This window comes from Sinocyclocheilus grahami, unplaced genomic scaffold (genome assembly GCF_001515645.1).
Source record: "Sinocyclocheilus grahami isolate Dianchi unplaced genomic scaffold, SAMN03320097.WGS_v1.1 scaffold401.1, whole genome shotgun sequence".
NCBI classification, from domain to species: Eukaryota; Metazoa; Chordata; class Actinopteri; order Cypriniformes; family Cyprinidae; genus Sinocyclocheilus; species Sinocyclocheilus grahami.
In genome coordinates, this window is record NW_015505580.1 from 365,033 (window position 1) to 387,278 (window position 22,246).

Consider the following 22,246-nt stretch of genomic DNA (forward strand, 5'->3'; position numbering starts at 1 on the left):
AGGAAAATTTGAAATCACATCATATGACCCCTTTAAGGTTGGAGATAAACTCTGCAGGACAGGAGTCGCCAGGAGCAGAGTTGAAGACTCCTCCTCTAGCTGGTTTAGAGGGTTGCCCAGTTGGTCTCCTAGCCTGATCAGCTTAAAAATGCCCAAGAACCCTTTAAAACAGGGGTCTCCAAACTCGGTCCTGGAGGGCCGGTGTCCTTCAGAGTTTAGCTTCAACTTGCCTCAACACACCTACCTGGATGTTAGTAGCATGCAGAGTAAGACCTTGATTAGCTGGTTCAGGTGTGTTTACTTAGGGTTGGAGCTAAACTCTGCAGGACACCGGCTCTCCAGGAGTGAGTTTGGAAACACGTGCTCTAAAACCAGTCAACAGACCAGCCTGAAAGACCATCTTAGACTGGTTTAAGCTATTTTTTCAGCAGGGTAATACCATAATCTAGGCTAAAAGTGGCTAATTGGCTATGCTAGGTCACACAAAGGCCCTGTCTTAAATGGTGTACTTAATGTTAACTTACGGTCTGGTGACCTTCGCTCATATGGTGTCCAGCTTGTCATTTTTGGTTTCCAAACCTTCCCAAGCAGCCCATTTGAAGCCACTATGCATCCTCAAATGTTACCCAGTAGTCCGTGTGGCAAAGCATATACTCTGAAGAGGATCGCTAGGGCTGAGGGTGCCATTTGGGACAGGGCCATGCTTGATCAGACCAGAAAGACTCTCCAGCGTGCTCTCTCTCATTGTCCTCTTCTTTCCTCTCGTCACTGTCTAGCATGCATACCTGTTTGCTCTAACACATCAGTCTGATAATTCCACTGAGCTGAGTCTCAAGCAGGGCCTGAAGACACAGAGTGTACCCTGTTGTGGATGGATGCCACAGTTTGTGGTGATCTGTGTCAGTCATTGTGTTTTAGAGTAAATGTGTGCACACATGCGAGTTTATGTGTGTCGGAGAGAAAGAAGAGGGACTTTATTTTATTCGGAAAGTATGATTCATTATCGCACAGAATTTAAAAGAATCACAGTGTTTTCCCACTCTAATAATTTAATTTAGAATCCACCTGAAGGCAAGAGTACCCATCCACACCCATCTCCCCACAGACAAAACTCTTTTCTGTTTTTGTTTTTTTAATCGGTCACAGAGGGGGTCAAGGAAAATGTGTACTGTTAACCTATTGGTCTTAGAGCATATCTGCGTACTCTGTGATGTAATAAATGTTTTTTCTCTGTGGGGAGGGGCTTATGGAGGGTTGTTCAGAGTCAGATCCTGTAAAAGCCATTCTTTTTTGCCTTCAGGGGGTGGGAACCACCATCACAGTGGCACAGGTATGTCATGACTTCTCCTGCTCCACTTTTCTTGTGCCATTTGTTTTTCTTTGTTGCTTTTCCTTTATTCTGTCACCCCTTTATGTGTGTTCACTTATACCTTAGAACATGTTAAGACATACTCAGCACTTAGTTCCCCCCAAAAGTCTACCTTTCCTGCACTTAATGTAGTGCCAACAAATCTGCAAACTTAAGCAAGTGTCAAATGGGACTATATTTGGAGTGCTCAGTAATCAAACCAAGTATCAGATACTATGTTTTGTTGTACACCCCCTCCACTCTTCCCTAGAGAATTTCACTTGATTGTCAAAGCGCTAAAAGTATGTGTCCCTTTTGATTGTGTTATGTCTTGTCATTGCACATTTTGACATGCCTGTGATAGATATTTACCCCACATTGTATTTAATCAGTGTGTTCTGTGTATGTTCAGGAACTATTTTTATTTAGAAATATCTTTTATTAAATTAATTTGTATGTTGGAATATTTTGTTCTTAAATTTATTGTTTGCTATAGTATAGCAATGGGGTTTAAAAAAATAGATACAGTTTTGTAGTGTAAACAAATAACAGATAGTACTATTCTTTTCTACCAGTTATTTACATTATTAAGGTGGTAGCAAGATTTGTCCACTCTTATTGTAACAGATTCTAGCACGCATAGATCCCAGAGACTGCCTGCTTTGCCATTTTTCCTGTATCTGAGACATGTGCAAATTTGAAGTAACGTGTGGTGTTAATGGTATTGTTGATGAAATTTAGTCGCCTTTTTCAGGCACCACTTCACTCAGTGCACAGAATCAACCTCATTATCTGGGCACAATTTCTGTGCATGTGTGATTCTCTGTCTTCTAAATGAGGCACACACAAGGTCACATGATTTTTTTTTTGAGAGAGAGTTTTCATAACCACTATGATTTTAAGCATTGTGTCTAGAGGGGATATTGTGCACCCTGTAAATGAGTGGGCGCAAAATATGCCCATCACCCAATTAAGTGCGGTTCTTCCGCTTCGATCTTCCTGCGGTTCAAACGAGCGACACTTATCAATATTTCAGCTCATTATACATGTAGCAGAGCTCTGCCTCAGGTTAATGTGTTAACTATTAATGCAGACCGCTTCATTATTGATAATCTCAGCAGCCCTGGCCACTGCAACTGCCCATGACAGGGAGTGTTTGTGTGTGTGTGTGTGTGTGTGTGTGTGTGTGATGAAGCCAGAAGTCTGAGTCTCCATTTAAGCTCCACTCTCAGCAAGAGAAGCAGTATAAATCGGGAGGTATTGAGACCTGGGTAAGATCATCCATCCCATTTCAGTGACACTAGTGGCGTATTGACCCAAGCTTGGGGAGGGAGTAGTGGTGAATTATTTACTACACCCACACAGGCTTTCCTCTCCATTGGTTTAAAGCAAACAAACCAGGTATTGTGTTCCAGACATAGAAGTCTACTGCATCTCTGGTATGTTCTCGCATAAATATGAAACCCAAATATGTGAGGTAGATTTGTTTTAAAATATTAGTATTTAAAAATATTTGACAACTTAAAGTCAGTGTGGTGTAATCAACATGCAGGAAGTAATTTGTTGTCATATGACAACAAAAATCGTAAAACATGAAACTATATCACAGAATAGGGTCATATTTTTTTCATATTGAAACCAATATGAATAAAAAGATTGCATTCAATACTTTTTTTACGACATTTTTTAAAGATTTCCTATTTTCATCATCTTTATCGTTCATCCTTATTTGATATTGACTCATACAGCTAGATAACAATCATTTAAATGAGTTATATGCCCCCCCCTTTTTGTTTTGTTAAAATTTAAAACATTAGGGTTAGGAACAGCTAAGTTTAAGGTATTTAATCTTTAGAAGGAGGTTAGCTTAGATACTCTGTGTGCCTCTTTTCCATGGCCTTAAACTGCTTCATAAGCAGGTTAAGTAAAAAGGATGACGGCTAGTGCTTTCATTGCTTCCAATTAAACCTTGCTTGTTAGTTTAACCTCTAGGTAAACCCATCAAACAATTGATGTTAAGGCAAAAGCCTGCCAACGGTGGTGGCTTCAGCCGAATGGTCATTAATTTTAATTGCCTAGATATTAAAGATTTAGAAGCGCAGAGGCATGGTGGGGGTAGAAATGATCTGATGTCATGTAAATTCAGCCGCTGTAGCGTAGTGTGGCTCGGGCTGCTGGAGATATTAAAATGGAAGCAGAGAGGTGGAAATTAAATAAAGCATCATTAAGGGGCTGAGGCTCTCTGGTCCTCCAGTCCAGCCAGAGCCGGAATACGGCAGGAGAGATCGCCACGGCGACAGGCCATCGTAATTTATAGGGCTATTAAGAAACAACCCTTAATCTCTTTATTATTCCACAATTATGCAGTGCTAGCATTTGCACATCTACCACACCCCATGTGACCCAGATCTTATTGTTTCCTGGCTGCTGTTTTTAGTAAAATTAGCATTATTGTAATTATTAATGTATTGCGTTGAGGCGGTGTGGCTGCTTTTAGGTGTACTATATGAGTTGTGGTTGTTATTATGTCTATTATTTGTCTTAAGGCAGGAGCACAAAAGTGGTTTTATGCAAAATAAAAGAACATTAGTGTTATCAAGATGCATAAAAGCCTTGCCTTTGAAATGAAGGGAACCAAATGGATCCAATTTACCTTAAATAAAGGTAGTGAAAGTAAAAACAGAAGAAAGAGTTATGTTAAAACTCTTATTGAGAATGTATCCATTTAGTAAATGGGACCAGGGATCAGAACAAATACTTTTTAGCAAGATCTCTGTTAGCCTTACAAGGAACTATACCATCTTCACGTTTGGCACTAGCTACCTGATCCCATAAGAACAACACTGATCCAAATTTTGCCACAAGACAAGCAGCCCCTTGTGTGTTGGTTTTGTCTAGAGACAAAGAGAGCATGTCACGCCTTCATCCGCAATAACGCACAAGCCCTGTCTCATAATCGCTTAATTAGTCTTCATGCCCAGTGGATATTACTGTGGGAGGCTGGGAACTGTGGACTTGATGGACCCAAACATGACATCTTGAAACAATCACTCTGTTTAGTGCACAATGCCTCGTCTGCATTGACGTCTGACATCCCCTCCTCTTTTTTTCCCCTCTTTCCTTTTCTTTCCGTTTCTCCCTCAGGTATCCAACTGGTTCGGCAACAAGAGGATCCGCTACAAAAAAAACATTGGCAAGTTCCAAGAGGAGGCCAACCTGTATGCCGCTAAGACAGCCGTGACTGCCGCACACGCAGTAGCTGCCGCCGTCCAGAATAGTCAGACCAACTCACCCACCACACCCAACTCCGGTAAGCTTGCACTCATCCCGGACGAGCCCCCAAAAACCAACCAGCCATCCCCAACTCCAGCTTGGTCCCTTCTGAACCTCTGCTCCCTCTGGCATGCTGGTTGGCTGCTGTGACAGTGAGAGGTCCCAGCCTGGGGGATAAGCCTCACTCTCCTGCCTCTGAGACTATACATGCTGAACGAGACAAGCAAAGTCAAGCAGAAACTGTGTGAGCGGGTTGCACATGCTGAATGTGTTTGTAGTTTTGAGGGGTGGGAGGGTGTTGGTGCTGGTGGGGATAAAAGAGATAATCCTTACCCACTGTCCTCCCTTTCTATCCAAAAATATGTGACAGTGTTACCCCCGCTGTGAATTGATGGAAATCTCTTGCTCGGAGCATGTTACACTCTTGAAGAAATGTGTAATATGAAATAATAATGAATATTTGATTAGTAGAATGATACAGTGTCTACCTTAAATTGATGCTCTTCAGACATAATAAGCAGAATATTTGACTGTGATAAAGACATAGCTTAGACCCTGAGGAGTTGTGGGTAAGCAATTTTTAAGGGGTCCCCTTTTTCTTGCACCCAGGATTCCAGATGAAAGATGAAGAATTTCAGCTGGACTCTGCAGAGAACAAAAACACTCTATTAACCAACATGTTCACTGGTACTGGCCTTTTCCATAAGCTTCTTATTGTCCTTCTTGTCATTGGCATATAATTCCACTAATGAACTAGTCCACTAGAGTAGGAATAGGTGTGAACTCCTGTGGAAAACTTAGACTTCCAACTCCATACACCATCTTTGTCCTTTTTTTGTGATTTCCCCCCTTTGTTTTGGCATTTTTGGTGACCCCCACGTGCCCTTCTAGATATGTAATGCAACCTAGCCGTCATCCCCATCCATATCCTTTCATTTCTTCCTTGTTTCTTTTGCTCTCCATTTGTTGCTTGCTTTACAAGCATCACTTCTAGCGTGGCGTGTGGTGCGCGTATGTTCTTGCACACATTGCGTGTATGTGTGAGTCTGTTATAGCCTCTCTTTCTCTTTCTCATCCTCTCGTTATTCAGCTCCTTACATCTTTCCTTTCTAGGTTCGTCAGGTTCTTTTAACCTCCCAAACTCGGGGGACATGTTCATGAGCATGCAGAATCTGAATGGGGATTCTTACCAAGGGGCACATGTTGGAGCCAATGTGCAGTCACAGGTAGGCGCTACGCACAGGAACTGGGGCTGTGAACCAGAGCAGACCTGTCAGCTAGCCTACCATCCACATTAAAAACTCAACTCCCTCCCCTTCAATATATAGACCGTGATACAGATTTGATCACCCCCTCAACAATTAGCTTCATTACAGTCATGGAAGATTAATGATGACAATAGTCTGGACATGGATGGATCCTTCACATTTCCAGTCTGGACCCCCAACTAAATTATCATATCACAGCCCATAAGAGGCCTGTCTGACTAGAGACTCATTATTTACAGCATTATGCTAGTATATTGATCCTGGAGCAGACCCCATTTTGTAGTTGATGTTGTGAATGCATTTGGCTCTGACATGAGCTCTTGGGTTGGTATTGGTTGTATGGTACTGTTCTTTCCTCCAAACCTCTATATCCTTTTCTCTCCCCTTTTCATCATGATTATCCCAATTTTCCATGTTCACATAAGCTCATTTCATCCTCATGTTAAAAGACACCATTTGAAGGAGAGAGACGAAGAGTTAATGTTTACTGAACATTTCTCAAATCTGCTCATGCTCTGATAATGTGTTACATACCGTATTCTCCTCCAACTGTTGTCATGTGTGAATATTACCATGTTTTGTAGTAAATTCCAAATCAAAACTATTCCATTCCTTTCTGGGATTTTGTGTTTCGAGCCTGGAAATAGAGTAATCTTTGCCAGAAAGCAATAGAGAGAGGAAATGCATATTTTGTCCTAAATGTTGCATTAAACCACATATGTATCCCTAACTTCATTCAGCTGCATATTCCATTATAGTATGATCCATTTAGTAAACCGCAAAGCCATCACATTTTTTGTTTAAACACCATTGCCTTTGTCTGTTGTCACCATACATCACTGTGTCGATGTTTGCATGTGTTTCTGTAACGCAGAATGTTGACAAGCTTGACTTCCTGTTGTGTGCTCTGCAGGTGGATACCCTGCGCCATGTTATCAGTCAGACGGCAGGATACAATGATGCCCTGGGGGGGAATCCCATGTATAGTCCACATGGCTTGAATGTAAGTATAGTCTCAGTCAGCCATGACTGAAGTGCCACCGAATTAAGCAATAATAAAGATATTACACTCATCCTAACATTATAGAGATAATCTATAACTCAATAGCCTTTTCGAATGAAAATTGTAATGCATTACCATTCAAGAGTTTGAGGTCTCTTTTTTTAATGTTTTGAAAAAAGTATCTTATGCCGAGTTCACACTGCACGATTTTCAAAGATGTTGCATCACTGTTGGTTTCACACTGAACGACTATCTAGGGTAACATTCAGTTGTTGCTGTGTTCACACTGCACAATGGAACGACGACAAGAGGTTACACACTGCATGACTTTACAATAGGAAGAATCGCCGACAGCTCTGTCTGGTGCAGGGTTGCCAGGTTTTCGCTACATAACCCACCCAATTACTATTTAAAATTAGCCTGAAAATAGCCCAATTGCTTTCGAGGGGGTCCCCCAGTAAGCACTTTCGGGGGGTAAAATACTATTTTTTTTTGGCGGGGTTCTCCTGGTACAATTCACATTCCAGGGCCTAAATATCACGTTATTGGGGTCGCTTCAACCTGCTGACATAAAAAACAACGGTCGGCAATCGCGGATTTGGCAACACTGGTCCACAAACTACGTTTCATATAACTCCTCCCCGAACTTCCCGCTGCCCTGTATCTTGGACTCTCATTGGCTGTAGGTCATCGCTGATGTGTTTTTCAGTCAGAACTCATTTCACACAGCGTGATTGTGAATCGCCGACAGCTCCAGATATTTAGCATGCCAAATATTTCATGGGCGTCGGCGACGTGTCGGCTATTCCCTCAGATCGCGTCTTTGAAACATTTTTACTCTTTTGATCAGTATAATGCAGGGGCGCCCAAACTCGGTCCTGGAGGGCCAGTGTCCTGCAGAGTTTAGCTCCAACTTGCCTCAACACACCTGCTGGTAAGTTTCTAGTATACCTTTAAGAGCTTGATTAGCTGGTTCAGGTGTGTTTAATTGGGGTTGGAGCTAAACTCTGCTGGACACCGGCCCTCCAGGACCGATTTTGGGCACCCCTGATATAATGCATCCTTGTTGAATAAAATTATTAATTTGGTGTTAAGAATTTGCTTTATTTAACAAAATTATGTGCCATGGGCACATAAACACCAAAATTTTATGTTAACATTTACTAAGAAATGATGTTGTGAAAATCTGTAATGTGCAAATACTAGTGTTGGACAACCATTCAAATGTTTAATCGCGATTAATCACATGATTTTTACGGTTAATCTCGATTAATCGCATTATGCACAAAATTCAATAATGAATTCAAAAGTAGTGTATTGCGCACTTTTTCCGTTTACAAGTACTGCAATATGAACAAAAGTGCAATAACATTTTGTTTGCAAACACTTTAAACAAATAAAGTGCTTTTCTCATGCAGTATTCCTTTTACATATCCTAGTAGCAGTTAAAATATTTCTTATAAATCTCAAATTAAGCCAGAGCGCGGTTCAGTTGAGCTTGGGCACGGTACGCATGTAGTGTGAGCACTAACCGTGCTGGAGTGCAGAACTTTTGATACTTGCAGCATGATTGCACCCCTCCTGTGACCCATGGTATGTCTACATGTGTATTCCGAGCCAATGAGCAACGGACTTTCATAATAATAATAATAAATAAATAAATACACTGTGTTAATGCGCGATAAAATAAAATAAAGTATCACGATAATATCACATTAACCTGCCCAGCCCTAGCAAATACATATAGTTATTATAACATAAATCAGAAGGACCTGAGTCATAAGCAGGTCCCATCCCCAGCAAGGAATCACCATAAATCTTTTCTCATGCAGTATTCCTTTTACATATCCTAGTAGCAGTTAAAATATTTCTTATAAATCTCAAATTAAGCCAGAGCGCGGTTCAGTTGAGCTTGGGCACGGTACGCATGTAGTGTGAGCACTAACCGTGCTGGAGCGCAGAACTTTTGATACTTGCAGCATGATTGCACCCCTCCTGTGACCCATGGTATGTCTACATGTGTATTCCGAGCCAATGAGCAACGGACTTTCATAATAATAATAAATAAATAAATAAATACACTGTGTTAATGCGCGATAAAATAAAATAAAGTATCACGATAATATCACATTAACCTGCCCAGCCCTAGCAAATACATATAGTTATTATAACATAAATCAGAAGGACCTGAGTCATAAGCAGGTCCCATCCCCAGCAAGGAATCACCATAAATCCAAACTCCACGACAAACAGAGTGATGATTCAAAGGATGACAGGAGTATCTGTCCCATAATATGCATAAAGTGGAAAATATGACAATTTTTTAAAGCGGGAATAAATGCTTTGCTCAGTAAAAGCTCAAGTATTTGGGAGTGGTGTGAGGAAAATGAAATTTAGAAATTCAGAAATATTAAGTCAGTTTGTTGCCTGTGTAAACAGTTCCTATTACAGTAACCTATAACATGGTAAGATGAAAAGGCTTTTAATAGCACGTCTTGCCTCTGTTTGCCTGTTTTGCAATGCTTCAAAGAATTTGCAATATCCTTATCAACATGATGAAATATGAAAGTATGATTGCCTGCAGCCGTCTGCAGGCATGAATTTTATCTTCCTTGATGAGGTTTGATATGATGTTTTTTTTTCCAACCATACACTGCGTACTATGAAACCATCAGAGTAAAGACTCATTTATTTGATGAGAGAGAGAGAGGGTGAGAGAAATACAGACATATATCTTCCTTGAGCTGAACACAGGTTTAGATCTTATATCTGTTACCTTGCTTGTCGAGGAATTATTTATAAAAACATTTAGCTTTAAACATTAATCTAAAAAAAACCTGCTGAATGAAAAGACTCTGGTTGGTGAGTAAAACAGGAACAGTTTTACAGTTAAACAGTTAAAAATAGGAACATGTACATTTATAGTTTATGAAAGACAATTGAGCATTTTCTGGATTTGTGATATCAAATGGGCCAGTAAAATGTGTTTTAAGGATTATTACATATTCCTGATACAAAACAGCTTATTTATCAGTCCAAATGGTCCTTGTACATTATCAAAAAAGACAAATGAGCTTTCCTAAAGCAAAACAAATCACTTTCTATTGAGAAACAGATGCAATCAGATGGAGGAATAATTTGCAGTGAGGTAATTAATAGAGCAGAGCTGTCATATGTGTACTTTCTGATGACTGTTAGAGCTCCATTTGCATGAATTAACTCTAGCAAAACACACAACGATAAATGTCATAAGTCAAAATGTATGCCTGATTTTTCACAGCAGTGGGGCCCAAACGTGGCAGTGTATCTGTGGCTAATGCGGAGACGGCTGTGTGTGTGTGTGTTTGGAGACCTCTGTGGCCTGTAGCTGTGCAGATGAAGTGTCAGCCTCTCGCAGGCTCAAACGCCACACTTTCACACTCTCTCACTCTGGTCCACTGCTCAAGTCAGAACTCACTCTATCATTACAACAAGTGTGTGTGTGTGTTTGTGTGCGTGTGTGTCAGGCCGAATGCGAGTGATCCATGTCATCAGGGTACAGCAGACTTCCTCATAACGCTCGCGTTTCAGCATCAGTCCAGACATTGTGGCTGGAGGAGACTAGCACAATCTATTTATTGACCTGTTCCAGGAACTCGAAATCAGCAAAATCCTAATTCTGCCACTGAACGGGTCCCCATACACACACACACACACACACACACACACACACAGGCGCAAACATCTCCCCATGATTTTTATATAGAAACACAGACAGATTGTTTTGATAACCAAACACCTCATTAGCAAATCAGCATACGGCAGTAGTTCTCAACTAGTATTGCTTCAGGATCCAGATTTCACATGAAGTGACAATTCCTTCAAATGTTCATTGTACAAAAAAGTTAAATAAAATTAAGCATAGTTTATTATTATTATTAATATTATTATTATTATTGTTGTTGTATAATATTATTGTAATATATAACAGTGATTCACCATGTTTACTATTTGTATAATTATTTTTATAATTAAAAATAATTATAAAGCCAATGGTTCGCCATGTTCACCATGCTCATCATTTTATTTATTTGCTTGTTTGTTTACTGTTTTATATATATATATATATATATATATATATATATTTATTATTATTATTAATAATAATATTATTATATTTTATTATGTTAAGCAATGATTCACCATATTTATTTTTTAATAAATTATATTTTACTTATTATTAAGCCATCGATTCACCATATTTATCCTTTTTAGTTATATTTAATGTAGTCTGACATTTTCCTTTACCTTATAAAGTTTTCTTTGTGGTTTTCAAGAATGAGGGCATTTCCTCAGGTTGGCTTCTGCCTAATTTTACAAACATCTACTGAATAATTAAACATTTAATACTGCAGTTTTTGATTGAATTCACTGCTTTTGGGACCAAATATTTTTGCATGTGACCCTGGACCACAAAACCAGTCTTAAATCTCTGGGGTATATTTGTAGCAATAGCCAAAAATAAATTGCATGGGTCAAAATTATTGATTTTTCTTTTAGTAAAGATCATGTTCCATGAAGATATTTTGTAAATTTCCTACTGTAAATATATTAAAACTAAATTTTTGATTAGTAATATGTATGGCTAAGAACATAATTTGGACAACTTTAAAGGTGATTTTCTCAATATTTTGATTTTTTTGCACCCTCAGATTCCAGATTTTCAAATAGTTGTATCTCAGCCAAATATTATCCTATCCTAACAAACCATACATCAATTGAAAGCTTATTTATTCAGTGTTCAGATGATGTATAAATCTCAATTTCGAAAAATTTACACTTATGACTGGTTTTGTGGTCCAGGGTCACAAATAGTCCCCAAAAAAATAATTTGGCACTTTTTCTGTGGTCCTGTCATGACCTACTAGTGTGGACCGTTGGCATCCTCTAACCATTTGTTGTGTTGATATGGAGAGGGAGGGTTGACTTAGGTGGGGGATTTAACTGTTTTGAAAGGAAGAAATCCAGCTAAAGCTAGCCTCCACTGAGAGCCAGGCGATTGAGTCGGGAGCACTCAGGCGAGCAGGGTGGAGGAAAGGCCTGCACCGTCGCTTCCACTCAGCATCCTTCCAGCTTCCCCCCCTCCCGCCCCCGCATCCCTCCCCTTGACTGACATCAAAATATGGAGCGACAAGCTGTCGGCCCACCGCTGAAATCTGATTAGACATTGATTTCAGCAATCTTTCCCATTGGCCACAACGTTTATGTGAATTTGTTTTCTGAGAGCGAGGGAAGCAGGGACCGAGAGAGGGAGAAGCCAAAGTGGGTTTAGCGTGGCAAGATGGCCGTCGGCATGTCAGACAGTAGATCAGAGGAGACAGGCTCTCTTATTAATTTCTTAATGCATTAGTATGCATATGTATGCATGCTTCACTCACATGCACACTACACACCAGGATTAGGACTCACACTTCACTGCAAGCAGACAAATAAACACCCGCACTTCCTGTGAATTTTTGAATACTAGGAAAGATTATCTGTATTTGTTTTACATAATTCTATATTATATATGAATATATAAATATTTATGATATGAATATATATATATATATATACACACAGTATATATGTGTGTGTGTGCTCATTTTTTGTGGAAAGAGTGATGTATTTGTTCAGGATTATTTAATGAATATAAAGTTCATTGAGCAGCAGTTATTTGATAAAATAAAATAAAATACTTTTTTGTAACATTATAAATGTCTCTATGCATCCTTGCTAAATAAAAGTATTTATTTCTTAATTTCTTTCATTTAAGTTGTACTTTTGAATGGTAGTGTATCACAGTTTCTATTAAAAAAAAGCTGAAAAAAGTGTTTTCAACATTCATAAAAACATGGCGCATAAAATAAAGTGCATAAGAGACTTACAACAACAACAAAAAATACTTAAAACAAATCTCTTTTGCCTACCATTCATTGTTTCATTTTTCTTTTTCTTTTTTTTCACTGTGAAATGAATTACAATTTTATTTTTTCTGTTTTGTTTTCAGGGTAATGGGGGATGGCATGATGCTACGACTCCATCCTCTGTGATCTCCCCTACAGAAGGCCCTGGTAGTGTGCACTCTGATACCTCGAACTGATCTCCTCATTGACATGGCCCCTTCCCAAGCTGTGGACAACCAATCACAGAATTACAAAACCACAGACTGACCAATCAGAGACACAGAATAGACTCTCACAGATAATCCAGAAACATCCTCATGGAATCATCCACGGTACTTTTCCACAGTGTTTTGGAAGCTGGACATTTCTTAGCCGTAACATCAGTCCACTGCAGTTTTTACTAACAAGCTCTCCTCCAATCATATTAAACCAGTATGTTTTGTTTCTTTTATCATTTTAAGTGTACAAGCTCAAAATGTATGTGAGTTATTAGGGGTTTTCCTCTTCTTTTGAATTTATTACCGGTCATAACCCCTTTCCATTGTTCTAACCAACTGTTGGCAAAGCTTTAGTGCAGGAATACAACTGATGCAAAAGTATATTCATACGATGCTAACCGATGCATTTAACAGGGCTAAATGCTACAGAAGGCAGCTTGGGGACTTCATTGCTGATATTTTTTTGAGTTTTTATTAATATCACACCTAGCAATGACTTAAACAAGACCATCTATGGAAGGCAATCCACTCCATTTTGGGAGGTGATTTTTTGAAATACCTGGCAATTAATGTCTTTTTTTTTTTAAATACAAAACGTAATCGATATTTAGTCCACTACGATTAAGGAAAGGAAGTGTAGAAGATGTGAAAAGGAAATATGGATCTTGTTGGCTCTTCTGGCAATTTTCAATTCAAAAACGTTCTTGTATATGACATAGCTTGAGAGTATTTATACATCTCACAAATAAATACTCCGCTTTATTACCTCATTGAAACTCATAGAAAACCAATAGATTTAAAACATTTCTTTAGCTTATAGTGCTCTCACTGACTACCTCTCAACGAAATCACCACCTGCACCCTTTTTGTCTTTTACTTTCTGTCATTCTTTTTTGTCTTTTTAAAATACATTGTTTTTTACTTTTGTTAGATTCGGTTCCATCTTGTAAGAAATTTGCTCTCTTTGTCTCTCTCTCTCTCTCTCTCTCTCTCTCTCTCTCTCTTGCTCTCTCGCTCTTTATGTAATCTAATGTATATTTTATCCTTCTATCCTTCCTAAGTTGCTTTGTTGCAACTTTTAAAAAAGGAAAAAAATAACCATAATATTAATAATACGAATAACACGGAGAGTATGGAGAGTGCAGTGGCTGGTGGAGGGGAATTTAGTGCTGGAACAGGGAGAGGGAAATATGATCATTATTTATTTTTTACTCTCTTTTTCTCTGTCACTCTCTCTCTCTCTCTCTCTCTCTCTCTCTCTCTCTCTCTCTCTCTCTCTCTCTCTTGCTCTCTCGCTCTTTATGTAATCTAATGTATATTTTATCCTTCTAAGAAAACTAAGTTGCTTTGTTGCAACTTTTAAAAAAGGAAAAAAATAACCATAATATTAATAATACGAATAACACGGAGAGTATGGAGAGTGCAGTGGCTGGTGGAGGGGAATTTAGTGCTGGAACAGGGAGAGGGAAATATGATCATACAATTAACACCAAACAGTAAAACTGTTGTAAATACTGAAGAACATTTTGAATGTTGCTCATCTTGTTACTAATTCATGCAAAAAAGAAATAAAAAAATAATAAACAAAAACCCATGATTAAAAAAAAAAAAGAAGAAAGAAAACCTGTAATGCATAGAGGTTTCAGTATTCAGAATTGTACATTTCAAAACCCTGTGTGACAGGATTCAAACTTTCTTTCTCTTTTTTTGTATCGTATGTGATTCTGAAACTGATAAAAAAAAAGTCATACAAAATTTATTTGTGGCAGTGGTTCTAATGTATTAAAGATGTTTCGTGTTTCTTTCTAACCAGACTACACCCTGGACTGAAAAGTCTTCCTTGTGGTAGTTATGTGTAATTTCAAACATGAATAAACTGTTTTCCTTTCATGACAGACTGTTTTGATATTGCCTTTGTTTTAGGTGCACTTGAGGTGATTATAACAATAAGAAATTACACAACATTTATTTACTTTAGCACAAGCATTTTGGTGATTTGAGTTGGATTGTATTATTATGTACTTCTGTTATATGCATATACATGTGTATCCATGTACATATCAAAACCAGAGTCTTGTTCATTTGCATGAATACCTCTTCATGCCAATTTCAACAAAGTGAGAGATTTATTCTCCTCCAGCGCGCATGTATCAAATGAAGCACACACGCCGAACTAAACACAACACCCCATTTTGCTAAAAGTGTAAGTGCTTGTGTCACATTACTTAGACAATCATACGGCAATATCTTAAATGCATTAGTACACGTCTATGCAAACCACACATACGCATGACACAGCTTCTAAGAAGAATTGACAGTCCCCTCATAGAAAGCATGGTTCCCCCCGCAGGCTTGTTCTCTGTCAAAGAGTAATAGAGGGATTTTAGCCTAGTGAGGGCTGCTGGGGCCAAATGAATTATTTGGTTTGATAGGGATCCATGGAGCAGCTTGTGAGAAGCTATTCCATGTGGCATGGCGACATGTGACAAGATTGCATTAATAGTACTAATTGTTGCCTGAGCCCTTTGACAAATGCAACTAAATGAATAGCTTCCTTTAATTGGTCTGTTTGTGAATTCGCACTCCGGCCCAATTTTTTCCTTTTTTTTTTCTTTTACAAATAAACAGGATGTGATCTTTAGAAAATGAGTCTAATGAGAGTCTGGAAGTGTAGAGAACGGATAAAGGCACGCTCTATTCAAAACGCGTGGAAAAATGCTCAAAAATGGGACATATGCAGCTCAATCAAAATAAATAAATAAATGATAGCGACAGTTTAGCATGATAGTATCGAGGCCTAGAAGTTGCTATGCATTCTATAGTTTATGCCATCACCAAATAGTTGAATTCTGCTCCAACAATCAATAGAAAATGTTCATGAACATCTATTCCAAATTTCTGTAGATGGTTAAACCACCTCATTTTTAATGTAAGAGCGGGGATGGATTATATTTTCCTTGACTGTGCAAGGCTTCCAGTGTCATCCACTTCTAGTTATATTAAACTGGAATGTGTTACATGTTTTTAATTTATTATTGTAATCATACTTGCACTGTTATTCTTAGTTATTTACTTATATAGCGGCTAATGATTTGGAAGTTGAGACGCATGAGAATACAGATTATTACTACATTTTAATTTTACATCTGCCTTTTGGCGAACTTTTTTTTCTCCATTTTCAAATTTCAAATCACATCAGAAAAGCATTTATTTTTAATAAAAATGAAGGAAATAATCAAAAAGTTGAAAATAAAGTATCGGGTAGGGTTATTGTAGGGAGGGCTTTTGTCCAAATAAGGTGGCATCCATTTAATAATTTTAATTAAAATTAAAATGTACACTCAATAAGTTATTATTGCATACTGTTTTCTAATGTATTACAATGCTGAGGTGCAGATAATTGCCACTATTTGCAATAAGTAATTGGCAGAATATCCTGCTATTTTAACATAGTATAAATAGAATCTAGCTATTTGCAGTGTAAATAGCATATCACTAAAAATACTGCTATTTTCACTTAGTGTAAATAGCATCTATCGCTAAGAAAATATGCTATTTTTACTTAGTGAAAAAAAAGGCTCTATCGCGCGAACAGCCCCTCTTCTGTCCCTGAAAATGTCAGCATTTCTAAATCATCTTTAATTTAATATATATTTATATAAAGCTATAACAGAAAACTAGCGAGCTGTAATATTTGCGTCGCAAAGCAGTCCATTTACACAGAAACTGTTTCACAAACACACACTCAACTATAGCTAGTTTGTGCTGTAAAGAATGACAATGACATGATTTATTTCTGTATGGTGTGCGATACAACTACAGTGTGTGGTTGAACTGAATTGTGGGTGGTTAGCAAGTAAGCTAACTGCAGGCTAAAGTAGCTAAAATTCACTTTTGAGAGTTTGGATTAGTTTAGACATACAGTAAATGGTCAAAAATGGCCATAATAACTTAACTTCTAACCCTAAATCAATGATAAAACATGCACACTGGATAATAGAGCAAATTCTCCAATGCACTGCAAATACTGACTTTCCTCAGACAAATCCAAGTATTAGCTGACAATAGATAAAACCATTACCAAGCTCAGAGTAAGGGCATGCACTGCAGTTAAAGTGTCACTTTTAACCTAAAGTAGTGCTTTCTTGTACCAGCTAGTATATGCACCAGGAGTTTTACAGCACTTTCTGTTCTGACTAATGACCTGATTGACTTTGCAAGCAGAGAAAGAACTAATGGTTCAAAAGGAAGACTGTATTAGATGTCTAATGCCTGGAAGACACGGGGCTAATCATTATGCCACGAAAAATTACACACTCTTTTTGATAATTTTACCACCTAAATTACCGTAAACTGTTTTCTGATCTACTATATACATGTTTCAATAGCTTGCCAAACCATCTTGCAAAATATCAGCCAAATTCGAAACATCGTCAACTTTTTTTTTGTTGTCTTTTCTTTTTTTTTACTTGGATGGCCGAGAGAGAGGCACAGCGATAAACTGTTTGACCTTCAAATCTTGTTGCAGGTAAACCTATTTAGCATTGCCTCAGTCAACTGCTCCCGGTGGTCAGTACCCCTAGTAATTAGAGGGGCAGCGCAAATCATATACAGACCTTGAATAATGAAAGCCAATTTAAACAATTCCCCCTCTGATCCTACTAGAATGATTTAGCTGCCAATGTGAGACTTCAATAGCCTCATTTGTTGCGATGGTATTGTTGTATATTAATGTAATGTGGGCACTGAGAGGGGTTTTACTGCTAAGAGAGGGGGTGTGTGTCTTTTTGTGCTCATTTAAAGGCGAAAACATTTTTTTTTATCCTGACTGAGAGCTGATTATTATAGAAGTCTGTTTCTGTGTCGAGTAAAACAAACAATAATTAAATAAAATAAAAAGGCAATTGTGGCTTTATTTCTTGTAATTGCTACTTTGTATCCAGTTTTTATTACACATTACATAATTTTTATTCATATATTTCATATATTCATATTATTATTTTTACACATATCAATTTATGTCCAATATATATATATATATATGCTATATCTGTGTGTGTATACAATGTGTATACCAATTTATATTTTCACGTTTCTCATGATTTTGAAATTATAATTTACAATGTGACTATATCAAACAATGTGACTTAAAAAGGTTATTGTGACTTTATTCCTTGTAATTACTTTGTATACAATTTTTCACACGCACGCACGCACACACACACACACACACACACACACATATATATATACAGTTTGTATACTTTCACAATTTCAAATGTGTTTCTCATAATTTTGGATTGATAATTTAATATTTATAATGCAAATTATACAATTTATAATGTGACTTAAATCTCACAATGCAATTTATTTTAAGTTTCAAAAGGTGACTGTATCTTGAACATGTAATTATTTTCTAACTTTTTTTTTCTTCCAAAAACTTACTTCCATAAATTACTGGTAAGGAAACATGCTTAAAGTTGTGTTTGTTATTTCTTTCCAATTGTGAAGTATATTTGAGTAAAACGACTTCTCAAACTAGAAAAAAATGTAAGGTGAGACTTCACTTGGTTCACAGGGCTTATTGCTTTTATTAAATGTTTACTACATATAAATTCCAAGGTTTCATAAAATAAACACACAGCAACAAAAATGTAATATTTGTAATAAATGTACTATTTTTTGATAAATCATTATTCCACCAAGCAATGCAGTTTTTCATGAATGTTTATCAGAATATTTAGCAGACACAACAAAACAGACTTAGTGGCACAGTAATACTCATGTAATACAGAGTATTTTACAGAGGATTACTCATATAATACAGAGCAACTGTTGTATTACTGAAGTTTGAACCTGGGAATCGTCCCAGTACCACTTGTGGATAATGTTCAACTTCATCTGTGTTGGAATTTTGAGAAAGTGATGAAAGTTGACATGTCTGAAATATGCTGTCAAAAAAGTTAAGATGCTATTAAAAAGACTGCCAAGTCAAAAACGTCAGTTTTTGTCTGTTTTGTCAAAATAAAACAAGATTCCCACTTTGTAACATCTATTGAGACTTCATTGTGCAAGAAACCCGAGTTGTCAGTATCGTCGGTCAGAGCATCACTCTTCCAAACCGTCTTTCGTCTCTCCTCCCCTCCAAACACTCGGCTGCAAAGGTGAAGACTTAATTGAACCTGGTTAGGAGGTGACTGTAGAAGCCGGCCACACTCGGAGCAATTAACTGAAATGTCAGGCGCTTCTAATTCGAGTTATTCTGTCTGTCTGTGGTGGAAAGGGCTTCCTCCATGGGTCATTGGCTACCAATTTAAAATGGAAATTGACATCCATTTATTCCCATTTTCGCTGCAGACTCCTCCAAAATGAACCATGCCTTTTAACCCAAGCGAGGAGAGGGAAAAGTAGCTTGCAAGATGCTTTTTTTATTTGTTTAATTTTGTGCTATTTCGAATAATGGATAATGCAGCAGTAATAGCAAACAAAAACAGTAGGAAGAACATCATAATTCTCTGGCCCTCCATAAATGTGTTTAAATCAGCAGATTCAACTAAAGGACCTTTAATGTAGGCGAAGTTACATTTGTTAAAGACAATGTCTATTAGGATTGTCTCTAAGGTTCATTAAAGACAACATTTCCCCTGTAAAATTTAGCACGAAAAGCATGCATCATTAAATATGGAAATCCTGAATTTTATTAGCAATCTGCTAGATCTGAGCTGACGCCAATTAAATTAAAAGAAGATATCATTTATTAAGCTAGAGTTCATATTCTGTTAAATATGAAATGTAATTTTCTTCTCGTATTGATTAATTGCTGCTGGTGCATTGTTCAAAGACCCATGTAACATTTCAGCGAAAGGACATTGTTTATTCATTAAAATTTTAAACCATCCTTTTTGCTTGATGCTCCTCAGCTAGAAATGAAATGGCTGTGATTTAAAACTATACATTAATAAATACATTTGAAAGTGTAAAAAGAAAAAGCAAACCTCCTCTTTTTCATTAAAGGGCTTTAATATTTCATTCACTCCACTGATGCTAATTTTTCTTATCCCCGTCTCTCTTTTTCACAAACCCACACATATTTAATCAGTCGGCATTTTTATTTATTTTTTAAGTGGGCAGCCCTCTGATATTAACCTCTACAAAAGAATATATAAATTAATATATTAAATAACATAGAAATCTTTCATAAATTAATGAAATTAAACACTGCTATTGACCAATCAGCATCAAATATCTGTTATTGATTAATGTAATTGATTACTCTGCCTTTGTCTCGGGTCAAAGTGTTTATTTTTGTATCTTGCTGTTTAATTGAGTCCCGACAGATCGAGTGAATATGACAAGTGTCGATTCTCGTCTCGACCGATTTTATCATTATAAAAATATCAACAGCAATATCACATGCAGGTCATCAGCCAGACTTCCCACTTGCCCACATGTAAGTATTCCACACACAATTTTCCACAACCTACCGGGCAGACTGAAGAAGAGGACGGGGAGAGCGAACAGAATGGAGATGTGTTGATTGGTACTTGTTAAAGTATGATATATGGCCCTCTCAGAGAGTACAGCTATCTGGAAGTCATTACAGTGGTCTCTCTTATTCTCCAACCAAAGTGAACTCTACATTTTAAAGGAAAATGTCCAGCCCTTTAATATCTGAATATAAATGGAGTGGTTATTTTAGAATGAGCGTGTGATTTATTACAGATACTTTGTCAAATTAAGTATACTTTGGGGTTGGGAGTTCGACTGAACTCTGAAGTTTGCCGCTGTGGTTCAATTCACACTTTGCTCACTGTTGTAGGATGTCACCGTTTGATTAATTTGATGGAGGATATCCGGGCTGCTGAATTAGAAGGATAGGTTATGATCTCTGAGTTTCTGTCATGGTGGAATGTTTAATATAATCATATCTGGATGGAGTGTGGCTACAGACACACGTTGTCCCTCTTCAAAAATGATAAAATAAATAAATAGATATATAATGTATTGAAAATCAGCCTTTTCCTCACACAAAGTTATCGTTGCATATGTAAGAATGATTACGCGATGAATGACATAAAGACTGGTATAATGACTTAAACCTGCAGTCTGTAACTTTGTTTGGTTAAAAGTGATCTGAAATCAATTTTTGAGCAAGTACATAACCAGCCAGTGTTCAAAACTATTGCCTTACCTTAGCCCAATTCACAACTGTAAGATTATAATAATGTTTCCTAATTTGAGTGGTACTGGTAGTGGTAGGCTATATCTCAAGTGAGGATGCTGCAGGTGGCGGATCGTTTATAGCCTTTTCTCACAGCAGCTGGAATCATTAAATTTATCATTTTGATGGCAGCTTGTAATCCAGAATTTTGGATTATGTGTTTATGAAACACATGTAAATGACTGAAATTAGATTATATGACAGTTTTAAATGTGCATCTGATTACAGATAGTGGGATTACACGAGTTCTGTATTTTAAATGAGAACCAGATCTAAGGAAGAATGATTTGCTTTTTGGGGTAAAATAATTTCTTTATATGATTGGTAGGACAATTAGGGATTAGATTGTAGAGAAATTGAAATCTACATGGAACGCTAATACACACTACATACACATAGTCACACAATGCTGATGATGTTAACATTAACAATTTGAGAACAAAGTATAACAATAATAATAATTTGCACCGTTTGATGTGATAACCGATCATTAGATTTAATCACCATTGGTAGTGCGATTTATTGTAAAGCTTTTTTCCTCAGTTGGTCAGAACAAAAGTGGCAGACTTATAAGCAGATTTTGATTTCGTTGATGTGAACTCTGTTCAATTTAAATATAGCACGGGAATTGAAGATCAGATTTATATCTGTTTTGCGACGATACATTTATGTGGCCAAGTGTAAATGGAAACGTTTTAACAAATCAGATAGATATCCGATCAGCGAAAACGGATGAAATGACCAGGTGTAAACAGGCCCCATGTGCCTGCCCTGACCTAGTTTTCCCATGTGTTTGATTGTTCATTAGTTCCAGGTGTGTCTCGTCATCCCCTCGTCAAGTCAGGTGTATTTTAAGTGAGTCCTGTTCATAGCTTCTTTGTCTGGTATTGAATGTTCGTCTTAGTGTGTGTTCAGTGAATCTGTTTGTTTAAAGTCTGCTCTACATCTCCTCGTTCCTCCGTGCTCCTCACAGTAGCGATTGTGACAGTTA

At 37.4% G+C, this 22,246-nt stretch overlaps 1 protein-coding gene across 9 annotated transcripts in view; it reads left to right on the forward strand.

Moving 5' to 3' along the window:
• Window positions 1-14,016, forward strand: part of pbx3b (pre-B-cell leukemia homeobox 3b) — an 88,756-nt gene extending 74,740 nt beyond the window's left edge. For 2 of the 9 annotated variants that reach the window (XM_016231877.1, XM_016231878.1), the window contains exons 6-11: window positions 1,301-1,330; window positions 4,493-4,658; window positions 5,231-5,308; window positions 5,735-5,847; window positions 6,803-6,892; window positions 12,921-14,016. In XM_016231877.1, coding sequence (XP_016087363.1) covers window positions 1,301-1,330; window positions 4,493-4,658; window positions 5,231-5,308; window positions 5,735-5,847; window positions 6,803-6,892; window positions 12,921-13,013 — 570 coding nt within the window. In that variant the 3' untranslated portion in view covers window positions 13,014-14,016. The remainder of the gene's footprint in view (window positions 1-1,300; window positions 1,331-4,492; window positions 4,659-5,230; window positions 5,309-5,734; window positions 5,848-6,802; window positions 6,893-12,920) is intronic. The other 7 variants (XM_016231879.1, XM_016231880.1, XM_016231881.1 and 4 more) reach the window with 5 other exon arrangements.
• Window positions 14,017-22,246: the final 8,230 nt, after the last annotated feature.